This window comes from Myodes glareolus, chromosome 23 (assembly GCF_982192425.1).
Source record: "Myodes glareolus chromosome 23, mMyoGla1.1, whole genome shotgun sequence".
In the NCBI taxonomy this organism is placed as follows: domain Eukaryota; kingdom Metazoa; phylum Chordata; class Mammalia; order Rodentia; family Cricetidae; genus Myodes; species Myodes glareolus.
This window is the reverse complement of record NC_142048.1, coordinates 49,553,092-49,577,544: the sequence shown is the minus strand read 5'-3', so window position 1 is coordinate 49,577,544 and position 24,453 is coordinate 49,553,092. Positions and strand designations below refer to the sequence as shown.

At 44.5% G+C, this 24,453-nt stretch overlaps 1 protein-coding gene across 3 annotated transcripts in view; it reads left to right on the top strand.

The window, feature by feature from the left end:
- Thsd1 (thrombospondin type 1 domain containing 1) overlaps positions 1 to 8,181 on the top strand; it is a 31,023-nt gene extending 22,842 nt beyond the window's left edge. For all 3 annotated transcript variants that reach the window (XM_048456315.3, XM_048456313.3, XM_048456314.3), the window contains one exon: positions 4,409 to 8,181. In XM_048456315.3, coding sequence (XP_048312272.2) covers positions 4,409 to 5,781 — 1,373 coding nt within the window. In that variant the 3' untranslated portion in view covers positions 5,782 to 8,181. The remainder of the gene's footprint in view (positions 1 to 4,408) is intronic.
- Positions 8,182 to 24,453: the final 16,272 nt, after the last annotated feature.

The following is a 24,453-nucleotide window of genomic DNA, read 5'->3' as shown; positions in this document are numbered from 1 at the left end:
GACGGTCGCTTGCCTGAGCCAGGTTTGCTTCCTCTGTGGGATGGAACAGCACTTACATTTATGGCGATGAAGGGGCCATGGTCTTCTTACTTCAGTCACTGCCTGAGAAGCAGCTTGGTTAACTGGCCAGCTTTGGCTGAGGTCCTGACTTTTAGATAAAGTTCCTCTGTCAAGTGCCCACCTACTTATACTCTCCGTTTCCAGATTCAAAGGCATCCTTAGCTCTGCCTCATGGGATTGAGATGTGTTCGATGCTTCCCTTTATTTGGACCTTAGAGAACATTTTAGCCAAGACTATCAGCACCCAGCAGCATCTCCCAGTGTCCCCATCCATCTGTAGCCTTAAAAGGTTCTTTTGCTCCTTTGTCTTTCCAGCCAGTACCATAGGCCTTGTGGCCTTTGTTTTAGCATCTAAAGAATGTTCTTCTCCATTTTGTCTTCTTATTGCAACCATAGTCTAGACCTTTCTTCCCGCCCTTAGTCACATCATCTTCTTTAATAAGTCCTGAACGCTATAAAAGAAATTGCGTCTGTTCTGAAAATGAAAAACATTGTTCTTTTTTAACATTGCAAATTTTGCATGTGTACATGCACATGAACTTTTGAGTGCATGCATGTGCCATGATGCTTGTATAGACGTCATAAGATAACTTGCAGGCATTTGCTCTTTCTACCCTGTGCATTCTGGGAGTCAGACTCGACTGTCGAGGTCTGCAGCAAGTGCCCTTATCTGCTGAGCCATCTCGCCAGGCCCAACCATTTTTCTTATCATCATTCTGTATGTTTATAGTGTGACAACTAGTTATACAACTGTTATCCTATCCTGGGCAATGCAGGTGACCTAAAAATGTCTTCAAAAGCAGGAGGATGTATATGAATTCTATGCAACTATGACACCATTTTATAGACACCTGCAGAAGCTGATATCCCCAAGCATCCAGGAGGCAATCCTAAAATACTAAGTGATGACTATATACTCTCTCCTGCACATTCTGGAGGAAGGCTCTGGGCACATGGAGGGGCCCTGCCCAGGGTCACACAATGAGGGATCGAGGGAAATAGGAATCATAGTAAGCTGCCTATCTTAAATACTTTGCCTGTATATTCAAGCCACTGTAGTTTTCTGGAAGAGACATCAGCAAGTGGAATTGGCCATTGTTTTCTGAGGAAATATGGTTGTATTTTACATTCTGGCATCTAGCTTCTGTGATATTGGGTGGGGTCTGGAAAAGCACACATTCTTAACAAGACAGCTAAGTGATGAAGTTACCCCTTCCTGTACACTGATGCCTGGGATAAAACGATCTTTCCACGTATTTGCTTCCTCCTATTTTGTACATTGTTACTCCTTGGAGATGTGAAGATCTACTTTAACATCAGGGCATCTGCTTCACTTCAGGAGATCCGGGAAGCGTTAGATGAGGCAGGATGGGCCAGACCAGCAGCTGAGAAAAACTCTTTTCCAGCTGTGTGTATTTTGTTTGTTTGTTTTTGGAGCTGCCAGCCAGAGTCAGAAAGTAATGTAGCGAAGAAGCACTTTGTGGTAGGTGATAGGAATGCTGCCACACACCTTCATCAGCCATCATGGCCAGTGACAGAGGTGACACACCAGGGAACGAGTCTCTCACTGAATCAGGGATCCAGAGTTTTGTCTGGCTATAGAAGAAAATGCTTTTGTGCCGCTGAGTGCAGCCATGTAACACTTCAATGAACGAGCAGGCAGAGTCCATTGTTGTGGTAGGCTCATCCCGTCTGGTGTGATAGTGATTGTTTTGTTATTATTCTTCTTAGTAAGGATGGAATTGGTTAATTAAACTGATGTTTATTGGATACCAACTGTGTGTGGATTATAGTGACCTGGGACTGAGATTGGGACTATATTGAATTTACTTACAAGGTACATCCTTGTCTTGAAATATGTTATAACAGCCTAGAAGGTTCAGAGAGAAACATAATAGAATACAAAGTCTGAAATGATAAAAGTGCCCACAGATTTCTCTGGAAACATGTGGGGTGAAAATCCATGCTGGGGACAAGTCAGTTCCTGAAGCAGGTGATGCTGGAGCTGGAGCTTGAGAATGGAGACCGCACCACCCAGAGGAGCTTGAAGGGCAGGAAGCTTGATTAAAGGAGCACATGATGCCTGAAGGTGTAGCAGCGAGGAGCTCAGAGACCTGAGACCCGTGAGGCGTTCGCTGGGGCTAGAGGCTGGTGCGCTAGGAGGAGAGGGGACAGATAAAGCGCCCCGACGGCCTCAAAGGTGTGAACCTGTGCTGTCGATGCATCATTGATGGTAACGTGGATACAGATGAAAAGGGAAGGTGTACTAATGAGTACCTGTTAAGGATTTTTCAACCTAAGTTGAAAGAGTCCCAAAGCGGCAGAGCGTCCTGCAGGAGGAAGAAGTACATTTGACTCTGAGGGGTCATTCAGGATTATAGGGAGACGTGTTCTATTTCAGGAAGCACAGTTGATGATAGACAGAGCGGTAAACGCGGACTCCTCTTCTGCCATGCAGGTCAGGGAAGATAAGGAATTTGATTGGCTGTGGCATAGTGGGGAAGGGTCTCTTAAAGGTAGAAAGAGTGTGCGCATGTTTCTATGCTGCTGAAGAGGACCCTGGGGATGCTTGGTCAGATGGATGATCCCTCGGGGAAGGATGGCTCAGAGAGCATGGGTGGATGGAGTCACATTTCCCCTTGTCCCGCTGTTGGGGTGCGAGGTGCAGCTACTGCATTGTTTATGGGGATGTGGATAACGGTGAACAAGCTCTGTGGGAGTCGCCGTGGACAGTGTCGGGGTGCAGAGGCACAGGCCTGTACAGTCAAGTTTCCTTCTGCCTTTACTCAGACACTGGGCACAGCAGCTGAGAATTCACATGCCTACCAGGTTGGTTTAGAATGGACCCCTGCTTCAGACTAGGGTGGGGAAGGGTTCGTTTCATCCTACAGATCACAGTCTACCATTGAGAAAAGCCAGGGCAGCAATCTGAAAGCAGGAACCGAAGCAGAGAACATGGAGGAATGCTACTCACTGACTCGCTCCCAGGCTCACGTTTGGCTGCCTTTCCTATCCAGACCTGCCCAAGGATGATGTTAACCACAGTGTACTGGACCCTCCTATATGGATTATATGATGCCCAAGAAAATGTCCCACTGACATGTCCACAGGATAATTCTCTTCCTGAGTATGTCAAGTTGACGGTCAGATCTTGCAGAGGCCTGAAGTTCAGTTTTCTCTAACTCCAGCTCCAGGGCACCTGAACTCTCTTCTGGCCCATGAGGGCACTATCTCTCTCTCTCTCTCTCTCCCTCTCTCTCTCTCCCTCTCTCTCGTGTGTATCTCTCTGTGTGTGAACGTGCATGCATTTGCACCTACGTGTGTGTGTGTGCATTCACACACTCAAATAAATATTAAAAAACAATACCAAGGCATATATGCAACAGCTTCCAGCTGAGAGGGTTGAGGTAAATTGCTCTGTGGGAGGGACAGGCTTTGGGTGAGATGAGGAGGCCAAGTGGGCCTCCCTCTGAAGGGAGACGGAGGAGTTTGAGGGGTTTGTAATCAGGTGTGCTCTAGAGAACAGTAGGAAAGCACAGGGAAACACCGGGAGCAAGTGGTGAGGCCGAGTGATACCGCAGGGTAAAGGGGGCAGGTGCCCGGAAGGACTTAGACAGTGGGCGGTGACTAAGGCAGGGGCGGGAGTGGGGCACAGTGAGCTTAGGTGGCAATGGTGGGCGGCTGGGTTCCAGGCGTCCGACTGCAGTACAGTTGGAGAGTCCAGGGGGTACAGTTGGAGAGTCCAGGGGGTTCTGCATCTTCACAAAACATCTCGACTGTGGTACACACATTGGTGAGACCTCAGATATGAAGACAGGTCAGGGAAGGGCAGTGACGGCTGAGAGCAGGATTGTGGACAGCTTCTTCCCGCCCAGGGGGCGGGGTCTGGATTAAAATGGCTATTAGTTGGATTTTCCCCAGTGAGTTTTGCTAATTGTAAACGTTTAGGCACAATTATCTAAATTATTTATATTTGTTTTTGAGTTTTATATATAGACTTTCCCCACATGCCTTTATCGGATACATTTAACTACCTATAGGTGCCCGTGTTCCCATCTTCATAAGTGTGTTGAGAGAGTCTTGGCAGGAGATGCTGAGCACGGAAGTCTTCTGGTTGTGACTTCCCGGGCCACCTGCCTTCTGTGGTTCCCCGTTTTTGCAGGGTTCTCTCTTTACTGGCCACCTTCAGCTCTCATCAGAAACCCAAATCTTTGGTTTTTTCCTTTCCTCTTTAATTGCTCTGATAACTGGGGTAACCACTGTGGGCCCCAAATCACGCAGGGGAATCAACATAAGAGAATGCATTTGTTTTAACTTGGTATTTATTTATTTTTTTTTCTTTTTCAAGTATTCCGGCCGCCGGGCCCATCGCCTGTTCCGCCCCCGGTGAAGTCCAACAACGTCGTGACGGTCACAGGGATATCCCTGTGCTTGTTCATCATCATCGCCACCGTGCTCATCACTCTCTGGAGGAGGTTCGGCAGAGCCCCCAAATGCAGCACCCCTGCCCGACACAACTCCATCCATACCCCTGGCTTCCGGAAGAACTCGGATGAGGAGAACATCTGCGAGCTGAGCGAGCCTCGGGGAAGCTTCTCAGATGCGGGTGACGGACCCAGGGGAAGCCCAGGGGACACAGGCATCCCTTTGACTTACAGGTGCAGTGCACCAGCGGCTCCTGACGACGAGGCCTCCGGCAGTGAGAGCTTCCAGTCCAACGCCCAGAAGATCATCCCGCCCCTGTTCAGCTACCGCCTGGCCCAGCAGCAGTTGAAGGAGATGAAGAAGAAAGGGCTGACGGAGACCACCAAAGTGTACCACGTGTCTCAGAGTCCCCTGACAGACACCGTCGTGGATGCCACTGCCAGCCCTCCCTTAGACCTGGAATGCCCCGAAGAAGCAGCAGCAGCGAGCAAGTTCCGAATCAAGTCTCCATTTCTGGACCAGCCTGTGGCAGGCACCGGGGAAAGGCCCCCCTCCAGGCTGGATGGCGTCGTGTCTCCACCCAGCTGTGCGGTCAGTCCCAGCCAGACCCTGATCCGCAAGTCGCAGATGAGGTCAACCATGGGGAGAGAGGGCTCATCTGAGAGGTGCCACTCCAGAAGCTCCCTCTTCAGGAGGACCGCTAGTTTCCACGAAACCAAGCAGTCCCGCCCGTTCCGGGAGAGGAGTTTGTCTGCGCTGACTCCCCGCCAGGTCCCTGCCTACAGTTCCAGGATGCGGACCTGGGACCTGATAGAGGATAGGTCCAGGCCTCCTAGTCGAAGTGCCCACCTGCTTCCAGAGAGATCGGAGCACTTCCAAGGGGCAGGTCGGGCCAGCAGTCCCTTGGGCCCTCTCTCCAAATCCTACACTGTGGGGCATTCCAGGAGGAAACCGGACTCGGGGGATCGCCAGGCAGGGTTGGTGGTGGCGGGAGCTGAGAAAATGGAGCCTCACCGAGCTCACAGGGGACCTTCCCCCAGTCACAGGAGTGTTTCACGGAAGCAGCCTTCACCCATTTTCCCCAAAGATAGCTACCAGAAAGTCAGTCAGCTCAGCCCTTCTCACTGCAGAAAAGATAAATGCCAGAGCTTTCCCGTCCACCCAGAGTTCGCCTTCTACGACAACACCTCTTTCCGCCTCACTGAGGCTGAGCAGAGAATGCTGGACCTCCCGGGATACTTCGGCTCCAACGAAGAGGATGAAACCACACTTAGCGTGGAGAAGTTGGTCATCTAAGAAGCTGCAGGACCCACCCAGGGCCCTTTACCCAGCTGGCAGTATCCACTGCTCACATACTTTCTGTTAACTATATTGTATAACTGTGGGAATTGGTTCAAACCCCAGAGGAGTGTGTGTGTGTGTGTGTGTGTGCGCGCGCGCGTGCGTGCGTGTGTATGTGTGTGTGTGTGTGTGTGTGTGTGTGTGTGTGTGTGCATGTGCTCATTGAGAAGAAGTTATTTATCCTGAATGTTTATCCTGAGCGTTTCTTTTTTTTATCCCTTTTCTGTCGGCTTATTACTACTAATAAAATTTAAATGAGGCAAATGTATGATGCATTTTGAACGCTACACTGGATGTTTCCAACTTTGGAATCTGGAAGCTTCCCCCAAAGGGGAGGAGCCATCAGCTGCTTGCCTCCGTGTGCAGAACTATTATAGGCGCAACCTTGTAACTTGCTTTGTTGTGCATTAAGGACTAAACAAAGAGCCTAAAAATGGGGCTACTTCTTTTGAAGGTTGTCACCAAGGTACCAAGTGGCACAAATCCTTGCAGCCCAGTGGCCATTAGACTAGTCAACATCCGCTTAAATAGCTACTTTTTCTTCTTTTTCATGGTGACCTCCGTGCTGCCACACCCATCCTGCCTTAGATTGTTTTCCTTCTTTCCGTGTATCAGGATGTCGGCCTCCTGGAGAGGGTTCAGACAAGGGGAAGTCGCAGATGTAAACACGGTAGTTTCAAACGTTAATATTTGTTGAGCTGCCGCTTGTGCCGTTTTTATTGAACGTTACAATGTGCTTCCTTTGGCGCGGCTTTAGTGATGACTGTCTGCTCTGCAGGAACAGGAGGGGTGGATTGTCCAGGCTGTCTGACAACCCCTGTGCACGGATGAAAGAAGAGGCAGGCCCGGTACTCTCCAGTGTCTTTATTTATCGCGCCAGAGCTTTGTTCCTGATCCAAGCTCGCGGGTCTGTGTGCCAACCTTTGACACACAGGGCACATGCTCACTCGCTTGTCCCCGATCTCCCAGGGGATTGTCCAGCGGTATCAGACCGAGACCAAAACAGTTTTGGAGAAATGGAGACTCAAGAGGAGCACTATGGGCTGAAAGGCTTTCTGATCAGCGATGTTCACCGTCGGCCTAGTCCAGTTTTCTGGGGCTCTCCCCAACAGTGAACCTTGGCCTCCGAGAGAAAAGATGTTTCATGCCGTCTTTAGCGCCTAAGTTGTAGATTTCAGTAGAAAGGTTTTCTGTTTCTAACCACAGTGTCTCCATGTGCTAGCCCCAGTGGCTGCTGTAGAGTTGGGGCTCGAGAAAGGTAAATGGCCAGTTAGGGAAATGCCTTAAAAAATCATTTGTAGTTGAATTAGAATGATTCTTTGTAATATGTCACACTGTAAATCATAGAAAGGAAATATGTTCGGGAGAGATTATGAGATTTCCGTTTATAGAGGACTCCACAAATGGAAGTATTTTTTATTTTTATTTTTTTGGTGTTATTGACTTGTGTGTTTCCAAACATCCTCTGAACTCTTAGTGAGGCTTAGACAACATTTTGCTAGTTCTGTGTCTTAAGACTCTCTCATTATATGTGACCCCCAGCAATCTTGAGAAGCTTTACACATTTATATATTATTGTCTGTGTTCCAAGCAGTCATAACTGTCTGAGATGTGTCTGCTCACTTACCTGAAAATAAATGTTCTTTTTAAATATAGATTTTTATTCTAAAATTTAAAATTTTTAATTTTAGAATTTTACACAAATATTATATTTATATTATTTCCACCCCCCTTCTCCCCTCTCTAACTACTCCCTCTCAAAGTCATAACTCGTGTGTGTGTGTGTGTGTGTGACTAGTCACTTGGGATTGAACTGAGCCCTGTCAGGGGACTTGTTCCTAGAGAAAAATTCTCCATCTCTCAGTAGCCATTGACTGTCCACGACTCTTCAACTAGGGCCGGGACCTTGTGACATTCCCCTGTTGTGTTGGCATGTTGGTAGCATTGCCAGTACACAGGTCTTCTTAGCCAGCCATGTTGTTCTAGTTTTTATCTCTTATCTCAGGACACTTCCAGGCAAGCTTCAAGCTTCAACTGTCATCCGCAAGATGGATGGCTCTCAAACACATGATTTCCAACTCGTTGACAGTTGTGCTTCTGGAGATCTTTGAAGTGGTCCTCCTCCAGTTGTGGTACCCAGCTGTCTTTTTGTCCTCCCTCAACAGTTCAGTATCCGGTCAAAACACCAACACACAGCTGGCACCGGAGTTAGAAGCTTAAGGGTCGCTTTGAACTTGGTTTCACCCTATCTCTTAAGCTCGTAATCCCAGACTTGCTGGCATCATCTCTGTGTTCTCTGTTCCTGCTGCACGCTGTATCATTTCTTTTTCTTTATTAAACGTTATCTGAGCATTTCGTACAATGTGTTTTGATCCTGGTCACCCTCCTGATTCCAACTCTTCCCAGATCCATTCTCCTTCCCTTCCCACCCAATTTTGTGTCTTTTCCCCCACCAAAGGCAATTGCCCAAATATTCTTTCATGTGTGGGCAATCGACCGGAGTATGAAGGATTTATCATGGCTACACATTTAGAGAAAACTGACCGTTCCTTTCTGGGAAGCTAGTGATCGCTAATCATAGCCCCTCAGCCAGGGGTGGAACTTCACACTCAACTCTCTTCTCCATGCTGGAATTTGGGCTGCTTGGGCTGGCGAGATTTTGTGCATACTGTCATAACTACTTTAGCTCATATGTATAGCTACCATGCTGTGTCCGGAAGACACTGCTTCCTCATAGATTTCCACTACCTGAGTCTTACAGGCCTTTCACCCCTCTCTTGAAGATCCCTGAGACTTGGAAGGGGTGCTGTGAGGTAATTTACTCACTTTTGTGCTGAACCTCCTGCAGTCTCTTCTCTGCATGGTGGTAAGTTGCGGGTCTCTGTGCTGATTCTGGCTACTGCAAACAAAAGCTTCTCTGATGAGAGTCGAGAGGGACCTTAATCTGTGGGTCCAATAGTGGGGCATCAGGAATTGGCCTAATACTGTGTCCACTTAGCAGATTAATAGTAGTTGGATATTCTCTAGTGCCTAGGGCCTGCCTCCATAGGTTTTTGGCCAAGTATGATCCTTTCTTAATAGATTTCTAAAATGTCCTTTTTCCACCTTACTCTCATCTAATTCACACCATTCATGGCAGTCAGAATATTCTTTGTAAAATGCAAATCTGATCACTGCACTCACCCTAAGGAGTCCCCTTTCTTGGACTCCCAATGACAGAGCTCATGTTAACTTCTCAGCCCAGGTCGTCCAGGACCAGGCATAGCCACTTGGCTCAAAAACTCTGCACACTTCGTGCACTGTTAATGCACTTCTTCATTCTGTAGACTTTGTACATGATGCTCTCAATGTACAGAACCCTTCTCTGCACTGTCCCCCTGGTGATCGTTCAAGTCTTCCCTCATACTGTCCAACAGAGACAATTGCTTTGCCCATGTCTGCCTTTCTGAGACACTTTGAGCCCAAGGAGGGAATAAAGTACAATCTTATTTTTTTTTAATTCCTATGTACTTAGACTAAGCACGTAGAATAGAATTTTCATTCAATTTTATTTAATTGTACATCGTTACCTTACGTTTAACATGAGGTTCAGTTTTGTTTTCAACTGGTGAGCAAATCCAAAGCCCTTTGCAAGCGCTCTACCACTGAGCAGGTCCCACAGACACAGTTCAGTGGTAGAAGGTTTCCTTAGTGGCTTGAGGTCCTGGGTTCTTTTCATACAACCACTACCACCAAAATAAGACAAAGCAAAGCCCACGGGCAAGAGCGAGAATATTGAAAGAAGACTAGCTGTGATTCTAGTTAGAAGTAACAAGGAAAAATGTTTTACTTCTGGCAAATGTTAGGACTAGTCTATCCAGAGGCTCCAGAGAGAAAACTGAAGAGCTGGAGATTGGGCTCCATGGTATAACATTTGCCTAGCATGTCCAAGAACCTGGATCCCATCCTTAACATCACAACCAGAAGGGAAACAGATGCCTGGGGTTGCTGCATTTAAATCCGTTTGGTAGAATAGGGGATGAAGGGCTGGAGAGATGGCTCAGCAATTAAGTGTTCTTGCTGCACCTGCATAACACTGGAGTTCTGTTCCCAGTACCCACATGGCTAGCTCACAGCCTTCGGTAACTCCAGTACCCACATGGCTAGCTCACAGCCTTTGGTAACTCCAGTACCCACATGGCTAGCTCACAGCCTTCGGTAACTCCAGTTTCAGGTTACCAGATACCCTCTTCTTACCCTGAAAGCACCAAGAAGGCACCAAGCAGGCAAACACTCATTCATATAAAATAAATAATTCAAAAAATTTCGAATAGATGAAAAATGGGAAATCATGCCTTAGCTGCCTTCATGATTCTTCGCTATGCTCAGAGTAGGTGCTCGCTCTATAAATACCTGTTGAATGAGCATGGAATGACTCCAGCTGACGCCAGCAAACACAGCTTTAATGAGTTCCTGGGAGGAGGTAATCTTAACGTTGCTACCATGGCCAGCTGCCAGGAATGTGTGGTGCCAGGAGAGTTGCTGGATGGTAGAGTGGTGGAAATGTCAATCTTGAATAAACGTCTAAGAATTTAGTAAGAAAGGCTTAGCAAAGACTTCCATAAAACAGCAAATGAAAAAAGAGTGGCTACCATTTAAGGTTAGCTTCACTTAGCACGCCCAGTTAGGAAAAAACAAAAGCTGACTTACAGCCTGAGAACGTTCTCCAGCCTACACGTTTATTCTGAACAACAACAACAAAATTGTTGATTGGAATCCTCTTTAGGATGAGGCTATGCAAGCCAACTTTCCAGAGTTCCTGTAAGACTCCATTATCCTTCTTCACTCATTAACACAACTTTCCATCCTCCCGAAGCTTAGAGGAAGCAAAGGCTGGAAGGAGAGATTTTTGGATGCCACAGTAGCCTAGAGGTAGGATTTAGTCTTGAAAGCTGACTTCAATGAGATTATTGAAGTGATGGGTATAGTGTGTGTGTGTGTGTGTGTGTGTGTGTGTGTGAGAGAGAGAGAGAGAGAGAGAGAGAGAGAGAGAGAGAGAGAGAGAGAGATATTCTCCTCAATCACTGGGGTTATAGGTCCATACATCTGATTCTGTTTTTTTTTTTTAATTGATTTTTATTGAGCTCTACATTTTTCTCTGCTCCTTTCCCTGTCTCTCCCCTTCCCTTCAACCCTTCTGATTCTGGTTTTTATGTGGGTTCTTAGGAATGAACTCAGAACTTCATGATTGTTCAGCAAGTTCTTTACTGGCTGAGTTATTTTCCATGCCCAGGATGTTTCTTTACTAACTCATCTTAATTAAGAATGGTATCCGTGTGTGTGTGTCCGTGTGTGTGTCTATGTGTCTGTGTGTCTGTGTTTTAAGATGCAGAACCAAGAGTGATTTTGGATTTCTGATTCTTCTGCCTCTGTCCTGAATGCTGGGATTTCAGGCATGTGCCACTCTACTGTAAATGTGGCGCTCGACATGGAACCCAGGGCTTTGCGCATCCTAGTTAAGCACACTGCCAGCTGAGCTACACCACCAGCCCGTATCATAATGCTTTTGTTTATTGCTACAGCCCGTGAGAGATGAGAAAAGAGCTTATTATGAAGTGTTTTCCAGAAATGCAGCTAGGCATTTTTCTCCCAACAACTAGGAAGCATTTATAGTGTGGACTTTATGGACTAGTTTCAAGGCATAGGAGTGTCACCTCAGGGAATTTGCACAACTGTGGGAAATGCAGAGTAAAGAATTCTCAAGAATGCCCAGCAATCACTGTGCAAGAGTGAGCTCATGGCTTCTCCCATCTCTCTGACATTGGTTCATGATGCAACAGATGACTTCCTACCAAAGCTGGCTCTGAAACGAGGGTAATAATTTCATAATCTTAAGCAATCCTGATCTGCCATAAGATTGTACTAAGTTAAAATAATTAGCCTTCACTGACTGACTGGCAACTCTGTGTTGATGCTATCACAAATTCTTATATGTATCCAATTAATTTAATTCTCATATCAAATCTGAGCTATAGTGCTCATTTTGCAGCTGAAGAAAGTAAAGCTCCTTGTTTGTTCAGTGCTGCAGCTAGTAAGGGAAAGTCAGGAACTGAGCCCGGTTAGTCTGGCTCCAAAAGTCACAAATTATACAGAAAACGTCTTGTAGCTATTTTCCTTTAGTTCACCGAGGAAACAGTAAATTAATCACTAGCAGGCATCCAAAACATATTGAAATATTCCTGGTTTAAAAAGTCAATGATTACCAGGGAGCCTGCATAGGACTGACCTAGTCACTCTGCATATATGTGATAGTTGTATAGCTTGGTCTTTTTGTGGGACTCCTAACAGTAGGATCAGGGACTGTCTGTGACTCTTTTACTGGCTTTTGGGACCCTACTCCTCATACTGAGTATCCTTGCCCACCCTACTCCTCATACTGAGTATCCTTGCCCAGCCTTAATACAAGGGGAGGTGCTAGTCTTACTGCAAATTGATATGACATGTTTTGCTGATATCCATGAGAGGCCTCCCTTTTCTGAATAGAAATGGAGGAGGGGTGGATAGGGAAGGAACTAGGAGGAGAGGAGGGAGGGGAAACTGCAGCCAGGATGTAAAATAAATATACTTTTTAAAAAGTCAATGATTTAATCTTTACTGGTATTTTTGACAATCAATATCTTGTTACTCTACCATCCCATGGCATAAATGTACAGTTTTGGGAGGAAGGTCTGGAAGTATAAAATATTTCAAAGGCCCACTGGCTGGAGATGGGCTTTGTGTATTAGAAAAACAAGGAAATGACCGTGGAGACCGCATCCCTCGGGGTGAGAGCCACAGCTCTTCCAAGAAGCCGCAGCATGCTTTGAGGCTGACCCTGCTGACCCCTCTCATTTTCCCAAGGAACATTTCCCAAGTGAAACTTTTCATTCAGTAAAATCAGAATAATGTTCTATATAGATTAGATGTTGGCTCTTTTGAGCCATTTATTATTAAATGGCTTACAGGAAAATGATACTTGAAAATGTGTGTGTGTGTGTATGTGTGTGTGTGCGTGTGTGTGCGCATGTGTGTGTATGTGTGTATGTATAGGTTCACAGGCGTGTGTGTGTGCATGTATGTGTGTGTGTATGTGTGTGTGTGTATGCATGTGTGCACACAGAAACTAGGGGTTGATACAGGATGTCTTCATCAGTCGCTTTTTTCATTATGTTTTTTAAAAGATTTGTTTATTTATTTTGGAATTATTTTTGCTTATTATTTTTCTGTTAAGATACTTTTAAGATTAGAATATAATCACATTTCTCCCTTTCCTTTCCTCATATAGCCCTCCTCACTCTCCTTCAAATTCATGGCCTCTTTTTCCACTAATTGCTATTGGACCCATGTATATATATGTGTGTATATATATTCCTAAATAAAGCCTGTTTAGTCCATATAATGTTGCTTGTGTGAATGCTTTCGGCCTGAGCATTTGGCACTAGACAACCAGTTGGTGTGCTCTTCTTCCCCGAGGAAGGCCACCTTTCCCTCTTCCCTCTCCCAGCTTTCCTCGGTCGCCTATAGTCCTTTGTGTAGGATTGGGGCCTCATGGGCCTTTCCCTGTCCACTCAGTTATGACCATTGGAGTCTCACTTGTTCAGCTCCTGTGCTGGCAGTCATGCTGATGCAACTTTATCAGTGTGGCGTCTGATTTTACTAGGAGATACAATCTCACAGCTGAGTCCCTGCTCTCTGGCTCTTACAATTTTTCTGCCCCCTGTTCTGCAGCAATATTCCCTGAGTCTTAGTTATGGGAGTGCTTGGTAGATGTATGTAGAAGTACTGGGACTAGGCTCCACAGCTCTGTATTTTTAAGATTTATTTCTTGGGTTTAATTCTGTTTAAATACGCGTGTCTGTGTGTGGGTGTGTGAGTGTGAGTGCATTTGTCCACAGATGATGCAGAGGGTGTGGGAGAATTGGAGATGAACTGAGCTGCCCCACATGAGTGCTGGGAGCAGAACTTGGGGTCTCTGAAGAGCAGTATGGGCTCTTAACTGCTGAGTCGGGATTTCAGACCCTTTATTTCACTTTTTGAGAGAGTCTCTCACTGCACCTGGAATTCACTGAGAGGCTCAACTGCTAGCTAGCTAGCTCCAGAGAGCCTAGAGCTGGGATTGCAGGTAAGTGGTAAGGTGCCTGGATTTTCCTGGGTGGTAGGACTGAACTCAGGCCTAACTGTTTGGGCAGTTAAGGCTTTTCCAGTGAGTCTTCTTGTTATATTTGACAACAACTGAGTACCTTCCTCATTAAATTAAACTTTGACTTACATATCTCAGGAAAAAAATCTAATCAAATTTGATGTACTACGGGAAAAAATAATTGTAAAATATTAGAAGAAACAAGAATTTTCATTCCCTTGATCACAGTTGTACAAATGATATTATAAAACTGGACATGGTGACACATGCCTAGAATTCCAGCACTTGGGAGGTAGAGGCAGGGGTCACGAATTCAAGGCCATCTTTGGTTACAGTGCAAGGCTAGCCTGAGACACAGGAGACTGTCTCAAGCAAAAAACCAAAACCAAAACCCAAACTGAAAACTAAAATAACATTATGCAAGAATTTTTTGACAGGATATTTTAAGAGCCAGTGGATTCTGAAGATATGAATTAACAACCATTGCCAAAATGAGGTGATTAGAAAGAATATCACAGTGAGTAGTCACATGTATGTAACACAGTAAACAATGTGTCCTAGAAGGTTAGTATGGAAGTAAAAATTCCTATTGCCTACTATGTTGTAAATTATTTTTTGCTGTTTGTTTTGAGACAGCATCTCTTTCTGTAGCCTTAGAATTTCTGGAACTCATTATATAGGCCAGGCTGGCCTAAAATTCACAGAGATCCACCTGCCTCTGCCTTCCGAGTGCTGAAATTGAAGGCGTGTGCTACCATGCTCAACTGTTGTAATCCCATAGTAAACACGTTGCTCCCACATGGCCCTTAATCATTCTTTCGATGGAATAATTTCTATCTGCTCACCACCCCAGACCACAGAGAGACCACCTGAGGACAATGTAGGGCCATGTACTTCCCACAGATGTTCTGACCTCACACTAAGCTCTCCAAGATCTGCTGTCTGAGCCTTAGTTGACCTGAGTGCACTCTAGTAGAGCCATGATACTGCGAGAGCCACACCAGAAGGCACAGAAGGGGACCAGTCAAGGGTATACTCTGCAGACAAATGTCAGTGTAGTTAAAAATACTGAGGATAAAGCCTGTAGCCCTCAGTTTCAGTTACACAAAAGAAAACAAGGTCTCAACTCTCTCAGAACCTAATCTTTTCCTGAACATTGTACACACCGTACTGAAATAGGAAAAGGTGATTTGAGGGGAAAAAAATGTAACTAAGAAGCTAGTTCAGGCATGAAGACAAAAGTAACACACACAAACACTAATGAACCCAAGGAGAACCATCCAGATCTTCTAGACAATTCGAAAGTGGTTATAACTATGATCAAACAACTCGAAGGAAACATAAAAAGCTTTGTGAAATAAGAAAGTCAAAACACGATGTGAGAAATGCACCCAATAAAGAAAATTGATAAAGAAACGCCAAACTGAAATAGTGCTAGTAGTGAAAACTCAAAAGAGTCAAATAAAAACCCGAGTGGAAACCCTCACCAGTAGGATGACTCACAGGGAAAGTGGTGAGTTGGAGATAGAAGATAAAGTAGAATCTTTAAATCACTCAGTAAAAGTCAATGAGGGAAAACGCAGCAGAGTTTTGAGACACCACAAAAGGGATTAACCTTTGTATTGTGGGAATTCATCCGCCAATAGCCTTGGGGTACTGGCCTTAGGGAGTGGTTTCTTGTCTGCAGCTGTGTCCTGCTGTAGGATGTCCTTCTGTATGTTCCAAGTATGTGTTGCTTTTCTTGGTCCACGAATAAAGTCGTTTCAGCCAATGGCTTAGCAGAGTAAAGCCAAGCAGGAAATCTAAACACACACACACACACACACACACACACACACACACACACAGAGAGAGAGAGAGAGAGAGAGAGAGAGAGAGAGAGAGAGAGAGAGAAGGCAGAATCAAGGAAATACCATGTAGCTGCTGGGGAAGCAAAATGTGAGGTAACAAATCATGTGCCTCACTGTAAAATACAAACTAGTAGAAATGGGTTAATTTATAGTTAGAGCTAGCCAGTAAGGAGCCCGAGCCATTGGCCAAACAATTGTAACTGATATTAAGTCTCTGAAGGGGTTATTTGGGAATAGATGGGCAGAGAGAAACTGGTCTAGTGGGACCGTGCAAGACAGAGAGAAGTCTCCTCTACAAATGGTGCAACGCAGGGCATGTACATCCACATAAGGCCTAGGGAAACTTAAAAAAAAAAAAAGAGGATTCTAGGCACACAAAAACAGAGTCGAAAACAGTTTCTTGGTATCCACGTTTTTTAGGTAGGTTCTGTTTGCTGGTGGCAAGCAGATGCACAGCTCCTTTAAGAAATTACTAACTTAAAAAAAAAAAAAGAGGATTCTAGGCACACAAAAACAGAGTCGAAAACAGTTTCTTGGTATCCACGTTTTTTAGGTAGGTTCTGTTTGCTGGTGGCAAGCAGATGCACAGCTCCTTTAAGAAATTACTTCCTGGTTTGTGCTGGTGGCACAGATGGCTCTTTTGGGAGGTTCTTCTACAGGGCATTTGAATGGGCTTTGTGGGCAGCGTGCTACAAGTTACTTGGTGCATTTAGCTTTTGCTCGGGCAGACAAAAACATGTTTGCGGACTGGCTGCATGCTACCTGATGGCTGCACTGAAGGAGTCAGCATGATGTTCAGTGCTGCCCCAGCACGTTGGAAAGCCAAATGGGGTGGAGCCAGCAGCCCAAACCATGGCCATTGGTCCTAAACATTTAAAAAAATTCTTTTGGCCAGAATATACAATATACAGATATACAATAAGGACAGATTCAGACATAAAAGACCTCTGAATGGGTCACAGTGTGCTTGATAAGTGTTCTTAGGCTTCGGAAAAAGAAAAGAAAGTGTAGAAACAATCATAGATTAAAATAATGCTTTACGAATCCTAACCCTTAAAAAGGAAGAGTAATAATATATATTAAGTCACATAAAGATAAACAATACATAGAGAATCTGGATTATGTATATAATTGTGTTTTCTTTGAATTTTTTGACTGCAGAGAGACTTTTAATTCTAGCTTTGGAGCCTGTCCTGGAACTCATTCTGTAGACTAGGCTGGCCTCAAACTCACAGAGATCCGCCTTCCTCTGCCTCCCGAGTGCTGGGATTAAAGGCATGTGCCACCACGGCCCAGCCTTTAAATTGTTTTTTACTAGAAATTAATTTCTTCCCGTCGATAAGAGGAGCTCACATTCTATTCCCAAAATACTTTGTATCTGCCCTCATCTCTGCACCTCAAGTCTAACCTGCCCGTTTCTCCAAAGCTCTACTATAGGAACTTTTTCTGCTTCCCCTTTACACGTCCATCCTCCCCAATCCAGGACCATCCATTGGATGCAGTTAAGATGAAATCTGGCACACTGAGTGTGTGCTAATAGGGCCTTCCTAGTCTGACTCCAGACATCGTCATCTACCGCTTGTCCTTCAGACAACATACTCTAACCACACTGCCTTCTTTTGGATCTTTACATGTATCATACTTTTTCTCTCTGGGGCCTTTTCTTCTCCACCCATTGGGTTCTTTTCTAAAGCAGTAGTTATATTTCACTTGCTTTGATTATAGGCAAATTCTAATACTTAAAAATCGCTAAATATAATTGAATAATTTTGTGTAAGATTCATATAGAATCTGGCAATAAAAAAATCCACACTTATGTATTGAACTAAGAGAAATAAAGCACACATTCACAAAATGATTTGTTCTTTAATATTTCTAAGGGTTCTCATTAGTAATATCCTGTGATGATAAATCTTCACTATCAACTACATTCTGTTTTTAATCACCATAGAAACATACCTCTAGGTGTATATAAAGATGCTTCCAGAAGGTTTAGCTGAGCAGCAGAAACCCGTCCTGAATGTGGGCAGCCCCTTTCCCACAAGCTGGGGGCTGCAACTGACTAAAATGGAGGAGTCAAGTTGAATCTCCTCTCCTTCCTGGATGTGACTGCAATGTGCTCAGTGCTTCCCCCGCCTCGATGAACTGCATTCTCAAGCGATGAACAACAAATCTTCCTTCACTTGCTTTTGTCAGGCGTTTTGTTATAGCATAAGGAAAGGAACTGGTAACAATCATTCCCATACTAAAAGCAACCCAAACTCCAGCAGAAGAATGGGTCCACAAACTGTGTTACATTTATATATCATATGAGTTCATTAGCCAACAGTTTTTTTTTTTAAATTTTATTTATTTTATGTGCATTTGTGTTTTGCCATGGGTGTCAGGTCCCCTGGAACTGAAATTATAGGCAGTTGTGAGCTGCCACATGGGTGCTGGGAATTGAACCTGGGTCTTCTAGAAGAACAGTCAGTGCTCTTAACCACTGAGCCATCTCTCCAGCCCCAAGCCAACAGTTCTAAGGGCAAGCAAACATGGCTAGAGGTAGACATTAGGAGTACTGCTTCCAGTTGTGTGAGGGCAGATGGGCGTTGGTTTGAAAGGCATAAGAGAACTTCCATAGGTAGTGGAAATGTTCTGTATCTTGCTTTGAGTAATGACTTGACAAACACAGATAGATGATAGATAGATAGATAGATAGATAGATAGATAGATAGATAGATAGATAGATAGATAGATGATTGACACACAGACAGACAAGAAGTACCTCTCAAAACGTAGCATAATCTTGTATTATTGTAACCCAGTTACTCAGAAGAGGTTCTTGAAAGAGCCTTGTCTAGTGAGTCACTCCCGTTGCTTCTTTTGGATCATACTGAAAGCTTCCATGTGCTATTGTGGGTGGTTATCACACACTGCGCTCTAGGTCTAAAGGTGTATGCAGTTCTATGGTTCCACATATCACTCCACAGCTACCTCAGATGAGAAGACGGCAGGGAGAGCACAGACAGACGCATGAGCAGTGGTGGAGGTGTGCATTGTGACACCGGGGAAGAAAGGGGAACACAAAAGCATGACGGAAGATTTCTAAAGTGTGAGCTTGTGATAACAGAGAAAACCGGGCTGGTGTAGCTTTTCATCCTCGGGGGATCACATTTTATAATAGGTTTCAACCAGAAATCTTAAAGTATAGACTGTTTTAATGCAAGTCAGAATATATCAGTGACAATTCCATTAAAAAACCATTTAAATAATGTTTTTGTTTTGGTGCTCGAAGGGATAAACCTTCAGATATTTAAATTAATCCGAATAGGGATTAAAATCATTCTATGGTAGAATCTAGGGCTGTACTTAAAAGAACCACCTAGGAGTAAATAGATAATGTCAAACAACTAAGGGCAACCCTAGCTAAAACAGGCCCTGCAGTCCCAAGGACTGACTGAGCACTCTCGCTGCCAGGATACGGTTTTCTGCCTGCAGTAACAATGTGGCGGGACAAATACTAACGGATGCAGAAAGCACACTCTTGTGGACCTTCTGGCTCTGTGCACACCCCAAATTTAAGCCATTAAAATGGTTTTGCTAGTTCCTCTGGATGCATGCCATTCTACATGGCATTCCAGAGTTTTCTGGATGATTTCTGCTCCACAGAGACATGATTGTAGAAACTGTCCAGGGAGCTTTGACACCAAACTAAACCAAGTCAAAACCAAAACACAACACAAATACTTCCGACTGAATACACTTAGTTCTTGTGTTGAAGGAGGCTTTTTTCTGAGCTAAACTCGGGAATGAGAGAAAAGGGTAACCCTTCCAAAGAGCATCTTGCCGAGTGTATGGAGTAGAGAAAAGGAGGGAGTCTGTGTCCCTTCAATTTGGAGTCTTGCTGGAAGTAGACGCAGGGATAAAGGGAAGGACTGGGAAACCAGGAGAGGGAGGCAAAAACTGTTGGAAGAAGAAAGGCTGGAAATGTCAGACATAGTCAGGGGAGAAGAGTGTGTAGGTGTGGGGGAGGGCGTCTAGGGAAACGATCGCTGCCAAGCAGATTGCTTTTGTGACTGCCAAGAGCATTCCTGGGATAGTCTCCCTACTTGCCAGGACTCGGGAGGCATTCAGTTTCAACAATACCACAAGTACAAGCAGATGTATTTTAAATTACAGATGAAATCTAAATTACAAAATTTAATTTAAGTGGCAAATAGCAACATTATTTGTGTAATTATAAGAATATTTTGATAACCCTAGGGGAAAATCGAAACAAAATACGAATGCCGAAGGGTTATTGAGCTAAAAGCCTAAGGCGGGCTGAGAAGTTAGAGACAGGAAAGCAGGCTTGGCTGCTAACACCTGTGGAAGCCAACCGCCAACCCCGCTGGCTCCCACACACTTCCAGACTGCAGGGGGACTGACCTGCAGATGGACGCTTCCATCCCCAAAGGCCCCCTCTTCCATCTCATAAAAGCCTGAGAGCCCACACCATGTGCACGGCCTCACTTCCAGGAGAGCCTGCGGCCTTCCGGTGTCTGGAGACGCCTGCTTCCTTTTGTCGCCTCCATCAGTCCCTACCTAACGAGCTCTACTACTCTTGGTAGGATTGTATTTTTATGTTCTCTTTTTTAAAAAAATGTTTTAATGTTTCTCAAAACAAAAATCTCTTTTCTGGAAATATTTTTTGGCTGAGTACTTTTCCTCTCGAAAAGCCTGACAGCTTTGTAAGAGGCTCCCTCTTCACTGGTTGGGAACAGTTCTTCAGTGGGAAAACAAGCGGTGGAGATGATTCACCTCAACAATAATTTGATGATGATTGCCAAGAGTCCTTCTTCCGGCAACTGCTTGTCATGGTTCTTTGCTTTGTTAGAATAAAGTAGGACTAACGCTGAGTAACGAGGCCATTCTGTGGTTCTCAAGTCGAGTTGAAGGTGTGTCTATCCCAATCCATTCATTAGGCCCAGAGAAGTCACCGAGTTTAAAAGCAACTCAAAAGTTTAAAAATAAAAATAGCTTAAGTTTTAAACTTTAAGTCAAAGCCTTAAAATGAAAAAGAAATACATATTTTTTATTTTTTTCTTTTTATTTTTGAGACAGTTTCTCTGTGTAGTCCTGGCTTCCCTGGAACACACTGTGTGGACATTCTGGCCTCAAACTCACATAGATCTGCCTCCCAAATGCTGGGATTAAAGTCATGCACCACCACTGCCTGGCTAAAATTAAAATTTTAACTGTAAATATCCTTGTATTCTAGTAAATTTGCAAACCAGCAGAGCATCCGTGTACATCCTTCCCCAGGCTCCCGCCAGCAGAGCATCCGTGTCCATCCTTCCCCGGGCTCCCGCCAGCAGAGCATCCGTGTACATCCTTCCCCGGGCTCCCGCCAGCAGAGCATCCGTGTCCATCCTTCCCCGGGCTCCCGCCAGCACTAACAGCTGCACAGCGCAGCACAGCACATTTATGGATACTGACAGGATACTTTTAAACTGTAAACCTTATTTAATTGTGCAAGTGTCCCCCCTAGTGTCTTTCACCCACGTTGTTGGCTATCTTGATTTGTTTCATAATTTCCTAGTATAATGAATCCTGTCTAAGGAGATCCTGAAACCTGTCTTCTCCAGCCTGTCAGGGATATTAAAATTCCTAGGACTTTCCTTTTTTGGGTTTTTTGTTTGTGTGTTTGTTTGGTTGGTTGGTTAGTTTTTTGTTTGGCTTTTTGGTTTTTTGGACACAGGCTCTTGTGTGTTTCACACTGATCTTGAACTCAGAGTGTGGTCAAAGGTAACCTTGCATGCCTGCTCCTCTTGCCTTTACCTCCAGAGAGCTGAGCGTACAGACATGTGCTGTCATGCCTTAATATGCAGTGCTAGAGTTACAGGGCTCTGTGCGCGTTACCTACTTAGTCTACCAACTGAACTTCATTTCACCCCCGAACTTCCTCTTAAATGACCTCGACACTTTAAATTTATTTAATTCTTTTATTTGTGCATATGAATGACCCACAGACTTGTTAGAATTCAGGCCTTCTGGGCAACATGAGAAGTGGCCATGAATTGGAGGACAAACATGGGAGGGATATTAGGGAGGAAATGGGGGTAAGTGGTGTAATTATATTTTAATTAAACCTAAAAAAACTAATATTGAAGACTTACATTTAAATTTTTCTGTAACACTGACTTTAAATTCTATAGGCCCTTATATACATCAGTGTTGGTGCATATATAATTATCAGTTTATTGCTGAGAATGTTGATGACCACATCTTTATCAAAGTTATATAAAAGCATTGATGCCAATTCTTATTTTCTAAAGCTATTCCTATTTTCTAGAGTTTTTAAGACAAGGCTGCTGCCTACATGTCCCTCAACGATGATCTGATGATAAAAATGTCGTGCATATACACTACAGATTTCTGTCCACTGTTAAGGAGAATGAAATCATGAAATTTGCAAGTAAATGAATGGAACTAGAAAATACACCGAGTGAGGTCTCGCAGACTCAGAAAGGCAAGCACCTCATGTTCTCTGTCATTTGAAGATCCTAGTTTGACATCTTTAGATGTGAGTACATAACCGGGAATCATCAGCAGGAGCCAGGAAAGTAAGAAGGAACCATGGTGTGCTAGAAGAGACTCCAAAGGGGAGGATCGTGTGGCAAAGGTGTTATGGGAGGGGAAACAGGGAAAATGGGAGGTGGAATTCATCTGAGGAGGGGAGAGTTGGGCAGGAGAGATAAAGACCACTAAGGATGATTGGGAAAGCCATAAGGGACCATTATTTTATGTTTACTTAAAACAACACATGTAATTTTTATGTATGTATGTATATTCACATGTAAATATTTACATGAAGCTGTGCTTTTTGGGGTGATCATGCTTCCCTCAGGTGTCGCAGACTACCTAACAAAACCCCAGTGCCAGGTGTGGGAAACCTCTGACTTGTTGTTGGTGTTCAAGGTTCCAGAACAATACAGGCTGTTGCTATTGCCTCTGATTGCTTTCCAGAGCTGGAAGGGAAGACCTCATTGAGGTCTTCTTCTAACATAAGAATTTGGAGGAATCAGGATGAAACCTGATGTGGAAGCCTCCTCCCTGGGGACCAGTGCTCACAGTATCTGTAGATGCAATGCAAACCGCCAAGGGAGAAAAGCAGACAATAGCTACCCAACTGTAATGCCTGAGCAAGGCAAGATACACTCACTGGTGTGCAATAGTGGCATGCGTGTCTTAGGGAAAATCAACAGCCATCTAGTTGGACTTAAGGCCTGCTCAACACAAAGGAATTCATGCCTGGTACTATTAAACAGAGCTAGCTAGCCATGGTTGGTGAGGTCTTGGACCCCAGTACTAAAACTTTCCTAAACCATCATTATAATTCCCAGCTGTGTTCTAAAGACCCATCCTTATGCCCAGATAAGTGTAGCTCTCATCCCTTATCAAAACAACCTCTTATTGCAGGAGAAAGAGATTATCCAACATGGTCAAAATGCAAAGAACAACTGACAATTGGGGTTTTCCACCCCCAGTGGATGAAACCACAGGACAAGGCTCAGGGAGCATCAGGAAAAAGCCTGGAAAGGTTGTAAAAGCCAGAAGTCCAAGTTTTCTGCTGCAGGGCACTGTCTTTTGTATATGATGGGGGATGCCCTGTGAAATTTCAACCACCTTGTTCCATAAACACTACCTGTACAATGGCAACACAAATCGTCTTGCAGTGTGGACCAGGGAAGGAACTAATGGCTACTAAGAGAGGGAGAATCAATATTTCTCTAAGGATGAATCCGCTGATAAAATTTTCAATGCCAGGTGATCATCTCTAAACACATATACATATGAGTAATACTAAATGGACTCAGCAGTATGTGCATACGTGTGTGTGTGTGTGTGTGTGTGTAAAACAATAAGACTTAAGGAATAGGTGGTGAATTAGAGAGAGAGTGGCCGGACATAGGAGGAGGTGGAGTGCAGAGAGAGTGGAGTGAAATGATGGAAACACACTGTCTATGCATGATATTCTCAAATACGGTGTAAAAATACATTGGCTTTAATTTTCTTTTAGTTCTTTATGGTGTGCATGTAAATGCCAGAGGACAACTTATGAGAGCTGGTTCTGTCCTTTTTGCATGTGGGCCCTTGAGTTTGAACTCAGGTTGAGTGAGCAAGCACCTTTATCTGCTATGCCGTCTTACCAGCCCTATGATTCTCTAGATCTGTCTGGTGTTCGTATTTCTTACTGGCCATGCTGCTAGTGAATCAGTGAGCTTGTGTCCAGACCGGTCCTTTTATTCTTGGCCAGCATCTGTAATGGTGTTATAAACTCTTTTATTCCAGAGATATGTTGGTCTCAAAGTTTTTATGAAATAGTATCTTTGTTACTTTTCTATCACTGTGATAAGACACCAGAACCAGGGTCACTTGGCGGTTGTCATGTCAGGGGAGCTGTGGTCAGCAATGGAGCTCATGGGATATCACCCACCAGACAGCAAAGCTATGATGGTGCACCCTGGAGAGGCACCACCCTGGGGAATGGTCTCCTGCCCCTTGCTTCTGTGCTTCTGCTGTGCTTTCCCTGCCTGCTGCTATCGTGTTCTTTCTGTATCTGGCAGGGTGTGATGATTATGGGAAAGAACCCCA